The 14639-nt window shown below is 36.9% G+C and overlaps 1 protein-coding gene across 6 annotated transcripts in view; it reads left to right on the top strand.

The window, feature by feature from the left end:
* Positions 1 to 12831, top strand: part of mrtfba (myocardin related transcription factor Ba) — a 235305-nt gene extending 222474 nt beyond the window's left edge. For 5 of the 6 annotated variants that reach the window (XM_073060479.1, XM_073060480.1, XM_073060477.1 and 2 more), the window contains 6 exons: positions 38 to 1072; positions 3067 to 3207; positions 4808 to 4966; positions 6468 to 6611; positions 7465 to 7525; positions 8851 to 12831. In XM_073060479.1, coding sequence (XP_072916580.1) covers positions 38 to 1072; positions 3067 to 3207; positions 4808 to 4966; positions 6468 to 6611; positions 7465 to 7525; positions 8851 to 9389 — 2079 coding nt within the window. In that variant the 3' untranslated portion in view covers positions 9390 to 12831. The remainder of the gene's footprint in view (positions 1 to 37; positions 1073 to 3066; positions 3208 to 4807; positions 4967 to 6467; positions 6612 to 7464; positions 7526 to 8850) is intronic. The other variant, XM_073060482.1, reaches the window with a different exon arrangement.
* Positions 12832 to 14639: the final 1808 nt, after the last annotated feature.

Genomic DNA, 14639 nt, shown 5'->3' with positions numbered 1-14639 from the left:
ATCCTGCTAATTGATGACTCTCTTGATCTATGTGTAGGTGGCAGAACTCAAGTTGGAACTGAAGCTGCGAGGACTTCCAGTATCTGGTACTAAAGTCGACCTTATAGAGAGACTGAAATCGTATCAGGACCTTAGCAACACTCCTATTGCTCCGGCTGTAGTAACAATCTCCACCTCTCCTGTTACAAGAAATCAGACAACTTCGACATTTCCTAGTGCTGCTCTTAGTAGTGCCACAGTGACCACAGAGGCAGCCATTACAGCAATGTCAAACAGCTTACAGTTTCATGAGAATTCAGTCTCCCCAACTCCCAACTCGCCAGCTCCTTCAGAACAATCTAATTTGAGTACTGATGATAGCAATCTCACAGATATGTTTACTGAACTGGTGACCATGGTGTCTCCTTCACAACTTGCAATCCACACTTCATCTGCAAATATGACAGTTAATGAAGACAGCGCAGGGGTGAGCAACGCTGCAAGTAATGCTACTGTTCAAGGTGTTGATTTATCAAGTGCAGATACTGATGTAACTGAGAAGGACCGTAAACTGCAGGAGAAGGAGAGACAAATTGTAGACCTCAAGAGGAAGCTGGAGCATGAACAGAAGTTGGTGGAAGAATTGAAGATTCAGTTGGAAATTGAGAAACGGTGCCAGCATCAGCAGTCTGTGACTGTGAATCAGAAACATTTGAACTCTTCAGTAAAAGAAGAAAACACTCTTTCCAATTATCCTAATTCAGGGCAGCCCACGGCTGTTCCCAACCTATCCTTAGGCCTGCCAACCAATACTAATGCTGGGACGCAGAGCCAGAATTTCTTAAAAGGACATACCTTGCTTGTGAAACAAGAAGGGCCTGTGGTGACTATTGAGCAACAGAATGTGGTCCCACAGTTTTACGTAAACCCAACAAGACAAGCGCCAACTACAGTTATTGCTCAGGGCCAGCCTCATGCTTTAGTGACCACTCAGACAGGAACTGAGATTTTGCTCCCATTGGCTATTCAAGCACAGAATTCAAATCTCTGCAGCAACTCTCTGCAGTTACAAACAGGACTTGTTAATTCACAGGTTGGTAAATTGGTATATTATTGTAAGGGAATCAAGGTACACTGAAAAACTTGGTTTTGCATGCCATCCCTAAAGATCACTTCATCACGAGTACGTTGAGGTGGTGTAAGGGAAACACGGGCAGACAATAAGGTGCAAGGCCATGACGAGGTAGATTGTGAGATCAAAAGTCCATTTTATTGTACAAGGGATCCATTCAGTAATCTAATAACAGTGGGATAGTAGCTGGACTTGAGCTTGCTGGTACTGTGTGTGTATTTTTTAATCTTCTGCCCAAAGGTAGGGAGCCGAAATGAGAATGGCCAGGGTAGGAGGGGTTTTTTGATTTTATTGGCTGCTTTACTGAAATAGCAAAAAGTATAGACGGTCTCTGGCTGGTTTTCATGATGTGCTGAGCTGTGTTACTGGATTTTGTTTTATATCTGCAATTTATTAAACTAACATACAGCATTGTAGGACAGTATGTGATAATCATTCTAACCAAAGAGACAGCACCAAATCAGCTGCAATAGTCATTTATTTTCAGGGTTCATATAATCTAGTAAAAAAAATATTATAAATTCAAATGCTGGATTATTCCTCTTGGTTTTAAAGTAAACTATAATTTTTAACCCACTCACATTCAATGTGCTTCAGAAGATCAAATACTCTTCTTCTTATTCCTTATGTTGGATTTTCTAGAAATTTGACTTTAGGCACTTGTGTTGCACTAATCAGAATTCACAAAAATAAGTTGTGAAATTGGAACATCTTTATTGAAATTAATATTGTTTTTCTCCTCTTTAAAAATGCTAAAACCCAGTAGCATTGCTTCAATCTAGTGCTGCTTTCAAGACAGGTAGCCAAAGGTCAAAGCTTTTTATGAGATTGCACCAGAGCATGTGGTGTAAGTTGAATAATAACAGATTGATTTCTTGGGGATATATTCTTCATTTTATTGTGAATTCAAAGTCGCTTTTTTGACGTGTGTTCAAGTATACACCCGGTGGTTACTCTATTAGGCCTAATAAAATGGCCACTGAATGTATTTCTATATGTTCCTGGTCTTCTTCTGCTGTAGCCCATCCACGTCAAGGTTTGACGTGTTGTTCATTCAGGGATGCTCTTCTGCAAAGCACTGTTGTAATGTTTCTGTCACCTTCCTGTCACTTGAACTAGTTCAGCCATTCTCCTCTGACCTCTCTCATTAACAAGGTGCTTTACCCACAGTGTAGCCGCTCTCTGTATATTTTTGATTTTAGCACTATTCTCTGTAAACTCTAGAGTCTGTTGGGTGTGAACATTCCAAGAGATCAGCAGTTTCTGAGATACTCAAACCACCCTGTCTGGGCATTACAATCATTCCACCATCAAAGTTGCTTAGATTACATTTGTTCCCCATTCCAATGTTTGGTCTGAACAACAACTGAACCTCTTGACCCATGTCTACATGCACTGAGTTGCTGCCACATGATCAGCCGATTCGATATTTGCATTAACAAGCAGGTGTACCTATTAATGAGTGTAGGTACAACAGGTTCAATGAAAACCCAGCACATAATCAATAATTCTTTATGAGGCTATGAGTTGTGTGCTTTTTGATTGTTTTAACATTTACCATTTCTAAATTTTAAAGAAAGCCTGTCATGTTGATGGCCCAGTCAAAAGTGCAAAACACAATGGGGAAATGTAGTCCCAATCTGCTAATTCAAAGACATGATTTACTTGAATTTATGTTTATAGAAGTTCTGTTGTTTTAATGCTGGTTTTGAAATAATTTGGGTGAAATGCAGCAGTATATTTGCAGCATTGCAGCAGTATATCCCTCTCCTGATGAAGGGTTTCGGCCCGAAACGTCGTTATTACCTCCTCCCATAGATGCTGTCTGGCCTGCTGAGTTCTGCCAGCATTTTGTGTTTTTTATTTATTTCCAGCATCTGCAGATTCACTCGTGTTGCCCTAGTATATTAAATAATTCAGTTTTCACTGACAGCCTGTAAATGTTTATTTTTCAGTCCCATTCACAAGCCCAAGCACTTGTCCCTGTGCCTGTCCCTACCTCTGCACCTGCACAGGCTTCAGGCTCTCCAGAGCAACCACAAACACAGGATCCTGTGCCTCAACATAGTTTAACCCAGAATGCACAGATGAGAAAGGTTTGTAACAAAAATAAGCTTTGGCAACAATGGTGTATTTAATATTTGAGTAATATTGTAAATATATTGTTTAATTAAGCATTTTTGGTTTACAGAATTCATTACAGGTTATATGTAAAGAGTACTTGAATGGCTTATGTTATTATGCCATGACGTGCCTCACTAAAGTAAAGCAAAGAGTAGACACATTATCTATGGGCTGTCATGTTTTCTTTTGATTTGTTTTTAATTACAAAACATAATAAGTGGAGTACAATATGTGACTTTATTTTGAGTTAGAAAACTGCATGTTAGAAAACAGGACACAATCTGTACCTTCCCAGGTGAAATACTGCTATTTTGAGCTGACAATACAAAAACCTCTCATTGCCAGTCCAAAATTGAAATGACCTATTCATATCCAGCCCCGTCCTACCAAGTGACCTATGCTTTTTTTAAAATAAATTGGTTCAAATTTATAAACGTATTAGAGTAACTAAGCTATTTTAAAACTGGATGTCATCCACATTTTGTATTACTACCATGGGACAGAATATTGTGGTCAGATTTGATTTTAACAAGGTTGTATATAAAAATCATATGGTCACATTTGTTTTGTATTTGGCGAATTCATTACCTGCCATGTGGCAGATGATTATTACAGTAATAGCCCCAAAACATGTAATTTCTGAAGTCTTCACCAATCCTACTGAACTCCTGTTAGACTCCTTCCCTCCAGCCAGTCCTATGCCAAATTGGTCTTATTAATGCATACGGCAGCAGCACTCCCAAGCACTCTGCACTTTCCAACGATGCTTTCGTAAAGCATCTACCTTTGTGTTAATCTGTCCCATTGGTCCCTAGCAGATGGAACAGCTGTAGCCTAAGGTAGACTTGCACTTGGTTTTATTATTAACATCACAGTCCAGGAAGATATATTAGAAATGGCCCTTGTACCTAATAGCTTCAACAAATTGAATGTTAATTTTGGGGTGTCACTGATTCATAAGACTGCGAGGTCCTCAGACATATCTGAAGCTCACTTTGCTCACTGCAGCCCTCTGTGTTCCCTGCTTCACATATAGTGGGCAGTCAAGAGGTCACAGCTTCCATCAACATTGTTTTGGCCATACACATCTGATGGAGCAAAACCCTGCAACCTGATCATGGAGATGATTGTATTCTCAAATCTTATTATTTTCAGTTTTCATCCACAATCAATAGACATTTAAAAATAACGAGAGTGTGCTGTACAATTTTTGCGCTATTATCTGTTTTTAAATTGGATTCTATAAGCTGTATGAATGCATCTTGTTACTTGCAGTTTATGCAGACTACTAAGGCAGGTATATGACTACAATAGTACATTTTTAATGTGGAAACATTAGCATAGCTTCCTGCAATATTTTTCCATTTTAATCATAACATGTTTTATTGGTTAGTGAGTTACACTAGATTCATGAATTCTGAATTCTGGAAATGTTCTAGTTTCATGGTTTGCTGAGTTTCCAATTTAAAGGTATATGTTCAAGTATACCAAATCTCATTTAAGGAAGGAACATTTTTTTTTGTTTGATTCAATAGGAATGATATCAACCTTACTAAGTTTTATAAATTACAGGTTTTTACATCCACATCAACACCAAATGTGTTTCCTAACCACATTCAGACAGCAGCACCAATGCAACAGTGTTTCATAAACACTTCAGTGGGCAATGTGTGTCAACCAAGGACAAGCAGTATAAATACTCTTCACAATGGACCCACTTCTACACAAAAGGTAATTGCAGAAGCAATGTGAAGTAAAGTGGCAGGATCCCATTTTTTTTAACCATTCTGTTAAATATTTGCACATTTTCCTCGTTGGAGTAATTAATTTATTTTCTGTAATGGACTAATTTACGAATTATCACCTATGGATAGGATATATCCTTTGGGATAATTGTTTAAAAATGTGAACTGTGTGAAAATCAAAAAAGAAAATTTAAAATAAAGTAAAAAGCCCAGCGTCTTGTATATATAAGCCTCCTGATCATCTGTGGGCTTTAGGGAAATTTATTACTGGGTTGCTTCCATTTTCTTTCTGGCATTAGGGGCAGCAAACTTAACCATGTTTGCTTTGAAAATCACAGTTCCATTTCCTTTGGATGTCTTGCTTCTGTTTGTTTTATTTTAGTGTATACTTTAAAAAAAGCTTTAAGGAATTCTAAAATTACCAATTGTTATCAGGTTTGCACACTTTTAAAAGCTTTAAAGAAAATTAAGTTATTGTATGTTTTAATTTATCATTATTAGTAAACAGAAAAATTATCCCATAAATTATTCTTAAGTAAAGCTTGGAATATAGGGTACCCTCAGGACTTTGGCAGACTTTCAGATTTTATGGACTTTTGGATACTACTGTTAAAACACCAACACACTTTTAATTCACTTTTTTCAGATGCTATACAATTGCATAATAGTATTTTCCAGTGACCCAGGGAAGGAAACAAATCTAATGGGTTTAAAGGATCAAGTGAATTGAAAATAAGTCCTGTAAGAGGACACCAATGAACTTAAAAGAACGCAGAATACCTAACTCTGAGTTTAAAGGAAATCTGTTAAAGGCAGGGGTTGCCAACCTTTTTTTTATTCCATGGACCAATATCATTTAGCGAGGGGTCCGTGGACCCCAGGTTGGGAACCCCTGGTTTAAGGGAACTTGAACCAGATGTAGAATCAGCATATCAGAATTTCCAAACAATGGGGTTGTCAATTATTGGAGTTTGAATAATTAAAATGTGGACTGTATTTTACAATTCATTGCATTGAAGTCCTAGCTGTACTCGGCTACCTAAGTTGGACAAATCAGATCACTCCCAACACTAGACCCCAAAGCAGACACTCTATTTCAAGCTCTATGACAAAAGATTGCCAAGTGGAAAGTTTCAGGATGATCTCAGAGTCCTCTTAAGCAAGTTAAATATATCCTGAGACTGATCATGGTCATTCAAAATGGAGATGGAGCATTCTAGAGAACCTTCATTACTTCCTGTGCCTTCAGTGTGCTCCCCATCACTGCGATGGGGGGATTGCCTAAGAAGATAATGTGTATATTGCAATCAACCTGTTGTGAAATCCCTCACTGGAGTAAATAATGATAATTTTCAGTTTATAACAAAGTCATTGCATTTCCATACAATGTGCTAATTAGTAATCAGGAGAACATTTCTAAGGTAGGATTCATACCTAAAGATTGACTACATGTACTAAACTGCATTCTTTTATCAATATCTCTACAGTCTGGACCATCTACTTCGCCTTCTCAGTCCCAGCAACCATTTACAATCCACTCCCCAGTCTTTAGTAACTCCGTTTCAAAGACAAAAGATCCTCCTCGGTATGAGGAGGCAATCAAGCAAACTCGCAATCTTAAACAGCAGGAGGTAAGAAGGATCCCATAAATAATAATGTGTTGTACTTGGCTAACAATCCAACATTAAGTATTGGGAATTATATTGCTATTAAGACAGTGCTTTGAGGGATGAAACGTACAAGCTAGTCTTTTGAGAAAAACAGTAGATTTACACCTTGCTTACTTAAATAGAGATGCGTAGACTAGATTCATTTGATTTGAAAGCAAAGCCAAAGTTTTTTGAAAAATAAGATTAGAGTGAATCAGGAAGAGGAAGCTGCCCTCTTGCCAACCCTCCCCACCCTGCATCCCTAGCAGGAGAAGCATCCAACATTGAGCCCTTGGCCTCCTAAGTGAGACTGGACATCCAGGAATAGCAAGTGACTCTCCCTGAATAGCTCCATCAGGTCAGAGTTTTTTAAAAAACACACCCATTGGGAAATCATGAGAAAATTCATCAGACTGTGCAATTAACATATAAATTGGACTTGTAGGTGGAGGCAAAATCTTTCCAATTATTTAAGTAACTGTTGGATGTCTTTTGCACTCTGCCTGATCTTCTATTGATCCTGGTATAGTTACTATTCTATAGATTTGCTGAGTATGCCCACAAGAAAATGAATCTCAGGATTGTAAATAGTGATATGTACTTTGATAATAAAATTTACTTTGAACTTTGGATGTTGTGCTGAGGAAGATAGAAGTTTGCCAGATGAATAACGTAAAATGGGACAGATGGTTTTCTTCATCCTGATTTAGTGCGACTTTCAAGTTGTGTCGCTGCCTTCTAACCATATGGTATCTTAAATTACTTTGCACAAGCACATGAGCTTATTATGTAAGAAGTGAGAGTAAACTAATGATGCCATCTTGTGTTTTTATAGGTTTTCAATGCACACAGTCAGCAGATGGATGACCTTTTTGATATCCTAATTGAAAGTGGAGGTAATGTGAATTAAATATATTGATGTCATGATCTGACTAATATACTGGCAGCATGTGAGAATATGGAAGGTTAACAATTTAAAGAAGTTGGATTACTTATCTGAATACAGTCTTCCTCATTCTGTAGATATTACACTCCTTATAGAACTCATATTCAGTCAACTTCCACTTACCCAGAACTGGAATTCTAGTGAATAGATGATTCTGACCTTTATGTTTAATTATTAGATGCAAGCACAGCAACACCCAAAATGATTAAACGATGTTAGGCTATTATAAACCATGAGGGGCAAAAAGGCATGGGATATTTGACAGACTAAGACATGTATAAACAGACAATACTTCAAACCCTTATGCTGCTGCAAGTTCTTAAACATTCATGTCATAAAGCTGTCCACATGGACAACCACTTCAATTATGATTCATGTCATCATTGTAATCTCATTCATGGACATGGTTCTCATGTAAATTGATGACATTTTTATAATTCTTGTTCTCATTTTCACAAATCATAATTAGAGCAATGATTTTTAGATTGGGAAAGTTGCTATGAAAGGATATTGTGCTATGTTGCTCAATGGATACTTCTGCAGTTTTTTTTATTTTTCTAACATTTTACGAGTTCTTATTTTGCGAGATTCAAACAATTATTGAAAATGTACAAACCAAGTCCTTTATTAAGAGCATGCTCTATCTAACTCAAATTACATTGTACAAATTTTCAATTGTTATTTTTCAGTTACCTGAACAATAGAATCAATAGATTGTTTTTCTTTTGTCCCAGTTGAGAGTAATAGAGCACTACAGCATGGAATCATGTTCTTCAGTCCATCCAGTCCATACTGAACTATTATTATTATGGCTAGTCCCATCGACCTACACCTGGACCATAGCCCTCCATACCCCTCCCATCCATGTACTAGTCTAAACATCTCTTAAATGTTGATATCGAACCCACATCCTCCACTTCCACTAGCAGCTCATTCCATACTCACACCACCCTCTGAGTAAAGAAGTTCCCCTCATGTTCCCCTTAAATATTTCATCTTTCACCTTTAGCTTATGGCCTCTGGTTCTAGTGTCACCCAACTACAGTGGGAAAAGCCTGCTTGCATTTACACTATCTATACTCCTCAGAATTTTGTATATCTTCTGTTAGATCTCCGCTCATTCTCCTACACTCCAGGGATTAAAGTCCTAATCTATTTAACTTTTCTCTATAACTCAGGTCCTCGTGTCTCAGCAACATCCTTGTAAATTCTTTCTGCACTCTTTCAATCTTATTGGTGTCTTTCCTAACTTTACCATTTCTTGTTGTGTAACAGAGATTTCACCAATTATCAAGGAAGAATCATTGCCTGCTACTAAGATGAGAGCTGTTGTAGCCAATATCTCCTCCTTGCCTGTAAACTCAGCATTGTCTCGACCACCACCAAGAATTCAGATGGCTCCTCTTCCAATGTCACTAGAATCAACAAATAATCTCACTATTAGTACAGAAAATCAACTGGAGGCCTTTCTGGATGATACATTGTCATCTGGTGGCAATGCTTCTCAAATGACGGTCAACCAGGAGAACTCAGACTCCCTTGCTTTAATGGAGGACCTTCAAAATGATCTACTGAATACATCCAGTATTCTGGATCAACATCATTCTGTGATGGACCCCTGTGATGTGCAGTTCTCTGCAGACAGTTCTTGCCTGAACTTGGACCTCCCCGACACTAATTTGGACAATATGGATTGGCTGGATGTGACAATGCCAGGTTCAACTACAGGACTCACTCCTGTTAACAGTGCTGCTCCTAGTGTGTTTTCCACTGATTTTCTGGATGGTCCTGATCTTCAGCTACATTGGGAGTGATATAACTAGACTTCCAATACTCAAGCAAAAAGCGTATGCTTTCTTAGTGTTGTGTGTCAATCATCTAGCAATGGTTAGTACTCCAGTAACAAGACAAGCCAAGATGAGATTATCCAGTATGGTCCACTTGAATGTCGGCAGAAAGAATGAGTGATGAAAGAAATGATAATTCATGTCAAACTGGCAGTCTCATAGTCTAGCCATATTAAGACTACTTATTTTTATGTCACATTTATTCTAGTGTCAGTGGTTAATAATTACTGTTGAAATTGAAAAGAATTTCTTCATGCAAGTGCGCTTTTCTGTGGGTGGCCTGAGCCAAAATGCATGGTATTGTGGAGTTTATTACACTGGCTGGTTCAGTGAATTCTTATCAGTCTGCGAGAAATGTTTTTGAACTAATTAACCTTTTACTACTTTGTACATTTTGTTTTAATGATCTTTCTGCAATATGCTCATCATGTTATTGCATTAAGATGATAATTGCCCAGAGCCAGGGCAAAGCTATTGTTTATAACGACCAGGGAGACTAAAACTATGGCATCTTGGGAGTTTAAGTGTAGTTTTTTTGGGTCACTGATTATTCTGCAAATTAAGTGAATGTCATTTGTCAGAGGCTCTTCTGTTTTTATGCAAGCAGATAACCCATGACGTCTCCAGTCTGTACATTTAATACTAATTAATTAGGCTGTGATTTCAGCTTTCTGCAAGTCATTCTGTCAACTTTCATTTCTCGTCATCTTCATCAGTTTGCAAGATGGATAGCATGCTTGACCCTCTGTAACATTTAACCAAGATAAAATGAGTTATTTTAGTACCACTTTTCCCACATTTTCTAAAGTTTGGGTCTATTGAACCAATTGTAAGGATTCAACATTATTTACATCCTTGACCTGTGCTTTTAAACATACTGACCCCACTGAGTCTTCAATGGAGACAGTACCAAACTAAACAAATGTGACAATGTATTAGTGCTAACTTAATACATGCTTGTGTATTTACCAAAGTGTGGTAGTTTAACAATTAACTTTTAAGATGCACCTTCTGGGGGAAAAATTGGGAGAGCCTTATTTTTATATAGGAATGAGGGATTAAAACACCTCATTATTGGCATATAATATCCCCCTTATTGGGGATGTGGCTTTGTTTGCTCCCCAGATAAACAGGATTTGCCAAATACTTGATAAGTGAAAATAAGTGTAATGCTATAATGCAATGTAATACTTTGACATGTTGTGTGTCCTTACAAAGGAATTGATGTTCACTATTTAGCCAAAGGGTTTTTAAATATAGAAGGTACAGATTTTATAAATCAGAGAAAAACTGCAGTTTTAAAAATTAAAGCAGGGGTAACAGTTTTGAGAAGGACTATATTTTCTATATTTTACAAGTAAATTAAATTAATAAATTTATAAATACAAAAGGAAATGCCTTTACCAGGAGAGATATCTATCTGCCCTTCAATAAGTTTTCAGATGAATCCATTAGCAGATTATGTACTGATGATTCATGTAATACTGATCAAATCATGCCTTTAATAATGGTTTGTATCAGGGTTAAATATTAGGGATGGGAATTTAGGATTGTTTTGTCTTCTGAAATGTGCTGCAAATTACAATTTAACAAGTCACAGGGTTTGAATGTATATGTTTAAAGTACTGATGATTCCCACAGTGAGTCTTTATTCTTGTTGCATTGGGATTATATTTACATTGGGTTGTTTGACTAAGCCCATTGTCTAGATTTATAACTACATTTAGAAATTAAACTAAAAGCACAGAAATGATTGAAAGCCAAAAGTTTAAATGCCACAGAATGTCTTGTCAAAGGAACACTCATTATCAGTTTTTCCTGTATATTTTGCTTACCACTGAAATTTGAGGTTGGTAATGTGATAAATATTACTGTTCAAGAAATATGAACCACTCTTAAACTGCACTTAGTACCGCCATAAATTAAGGCAATTCTTTTTGTTCAACTTAGAACTCAATGTCTTGCTTTGTGCTTGGTAACGTTATCCCTCCCACCCAATTGCCTTTTGCCTTTACACATGCACATGACCTTTCATAGGAAACCTGCTCCCATTTAATTCGCCAGTGTTGCACTTAATCAGCTTTAAGAAAATAGAAATTCAGGTAACTAAATCCACCGGATTCCTTGCCCATCATTTAAAGAAAAATACCAGTCTAAGACTTTAATAATAGCACAACTTATATTATGGATTAATGTCCAAGATGCAAATTGAAATTGCAACACAGGCATAATGGATGGATTGAAACACCAATATGCTATGTTGATGCACTACCACACACATTTAATGGAAGTTTCCCCAGTAAAAGTATGACTTAAAAGCCAAAGAATAGTGTGTGATAGTATTACATAAAGGTAGAGATCAAGGAGACCTAATTACACAATGACATCATGTTTGGATAGGTGACTGGTATCCATCTGAAAAGATAATAGGTTGGTGGTCTTGCATGCCTGTGTTAAGTAAGGTTCAATCTTTGAAAGAAATATGAAGGGTTGTTATACTTTTGTGATGAAATGTATTAAAGTTGTTAACGGATTAATTCCCTAATGCAGTTACATTATAAATTCCATACAAGATCATTTATTATTTATAAATTATTAACCATGATTGACCTCCTGATTTAGAAGGGCTACAGTGTCCAATTATTTGCGATTCCACACAGACATGCCACATTTTAGCCAGAAATGAATCCAAATTACAGCAGCCTGCTATAATTCCAAATGAAGATTAATTAACATGGGTAAGTTAGCATTTTATTTTTAACCCATGCTGAAATAAAAGTTTGCCAATTAGAAATCAAATTATAGACTTAAACATGCAGAAAATTTCGTTTATCTTTGTTAAAGGTATAAATATACTAAATTATAACTCTGTACATGGGCAGCTTCAGGAATTTTGAGACTGGCAAAAACAGAAAGTACTGACCTACACTCCTTTAAATTAAACTATAAATAGCTTTGATAATCGAGCAGTTACCAAAGAGAAAACAATGCATTTTTATCCCTTTTTGAGTTTTAAGTGCAACTCCATAACAGAATGACCCCTCATAAAAAATTCATAACCTTACTTTGTTAGCATCTCAGTTTAGTTTGAAATTGGTAAGTTTCCACAATTGAAAACTTGTATGTTTTAGCACTAGATATTTGATATAGCATATGGAGGTTCAGGAAAATAGTGTGTTTGTCACTATCAAACCATTATGCCTTTTTCAATACTGTTTGCACCCAGTGAAATTCCATATCATGTTCAAATTCATATGTTTGCACATTTGTATATAAGTGATGCATATTTTTATATGTGTAGTACATTTATTGACGAGCTTTGTAAATATTGGCAGTGTTGTAGTTACTAATGACATGTATCAGCAATTTTGCATTATTGCTGTTTCAATAAAGTGTTATTGTCCTGTGACTTGCTATGCAGTTTATTAAAGGGGCCATGGTAAAATTCAGAAATGTTTGAAACAGAAATCTCATGCTATTCCTGCAGCACTAATTACTATTTTATATTCAGGTATGTAACAAACTGGCTCTGTGTGCATCTGAAAATATAGCCCAAGGGCATAATGATAGGGCCACTTGTGATCTGAACTCTATATTATCTTTCCCATACACTCATACAGTATAAATAGGATAACAAAAAAATCGTAGTGAGGATGGATCCAAATTGCTATTTTTTTTAAATTGGGAACAAACAATTGACAGATTAATATTTCTAGGGTTTCCTGTCTTAAAATTTCTCAGTGAACAAACACAGCTTCATCAGCCCATGTTGGTGTCACTTCCTGGTTGGCCTTTCACCCTGCCTGGACAAACACTCAAAATGAACTATTTCAAATTTTCTCCGTGAAATCAGACATGGGTAGTGAATTGTGAAGTTTGTAAAACTGAACTTCCTAACCTGAAAAGCCATAACACTGGGAGGTGAGGTGGGTATTTGGTGGAAGTAGTGCCTGCATTTTAGTGTTTTTAGTGATGTGTTAGAGGGGCCTCAGCATTTTATTTGGACATTCTTTTGGCTTTTATCTTAAATTCACTTGTGTATCTTTACAGTTCAAAACGGATGACGTATGGCTCATCGAATTTGACATTCATAAGACACAGGAACACATCTAGGCCATTCTGCCCATCAAGTGTCCTTCACCATTAAATCATGGCTGATCCATTTCCCTCTCAACCCCATTTTCTTGGCTTCTCCCTGTAACCTTTCACACTCTGACCAATCAAGAATCTATCAACAGCTGCCTTAAAAACACCCAATGACCTGACCTCTGCAGCCACCTGTGGCAAAGAATTCCAAAGATTCACTGCACTCATCGCTGTTCTTAATCCCTGTATTCTAAAGTTGTGCCCTTTGGGCCTAGACTCCCCTATAATAGGAAACATTCACTCCATCTAGGCCAGTGGTTCCCAACGTGGGGTGTACGCCCCACAGGGGGTAAATTTGATTTTTAAGGGGGGGCAATTTGAGAATGAGTTATTAACAGTGAATTTTTTCTAGTAAGTCTGTGTGAGTATGAGTGTGTGTGCGAGTTAATACTTATATGTATATACAGTATGCATACATAAAAATACTTGTGTGTATGTACATGTGTAATTGCGTATGTACTGTATATATAGTGTATCACCATCATTACAACCATCAAATGGCTTTCATAATTAAATTAATGAATTGACTGATGTAGGAAGGAACGAATGAACAAGTCCAAATGCGTAAGAAACACGTACGAGGTCGTGCCAATGCTGCTTTTTGCAGTAGCTTTTGGTTCTTGGTGGTGTGAAGGTGTGTACATTGTGTCATCTCTTTTAAACGGTGTATCTGTCTTTGTATGCTGTAGAAACGAATCGGCATTGTTTTATTTATTTATTATTATTATTTTAATATCACTTAAGGTACTTTGTTTTACAATTTCTTAGTAATTTCTTCCTCAGAACTTTAACAGTCCTTTGGTTTTTTTATTTTTCTCTTTCATGAATGCCATGTTCTTTGGAAGCTTGTTTAAACCAAGTTAATGGTCTTTTAAGCTTCCTCCAGGTGAATAGGAGTTCACTTTTTGAATAATAAGAATTATATATCACCACAGGGGGCATCAGGATTTTAGAGGTGATTAGGTGGGGCATGGCCAAAAAAAGGTTGGGAACCACTGATCTAGGCCTTTCAACATTCAATACATTTGAGTGAGATTTCCCCCCTCATTCTTCATTCTAGTGAGTACAGGC

The sequence above is a fragment of the Hemitrygon akajei genome, chromosome 11, assembly GCF_048418815.1.
Source record: "Hemitrygon akajei chromosome 11, sHemAka1.3, whole genome shotgun sequence".
NCBI classification, from domain to species: Eukaryota; Metazoa; Chordata; class Chondrichthyes; order Myliobatiformes; family Dasyatidae; genus Hemitrygon; species Hemitrygon akajei.
Note: the sequence above shows the minus strand (reverse complement) of the source record. Positions and strands in the feature narration are given on the sequence as shown.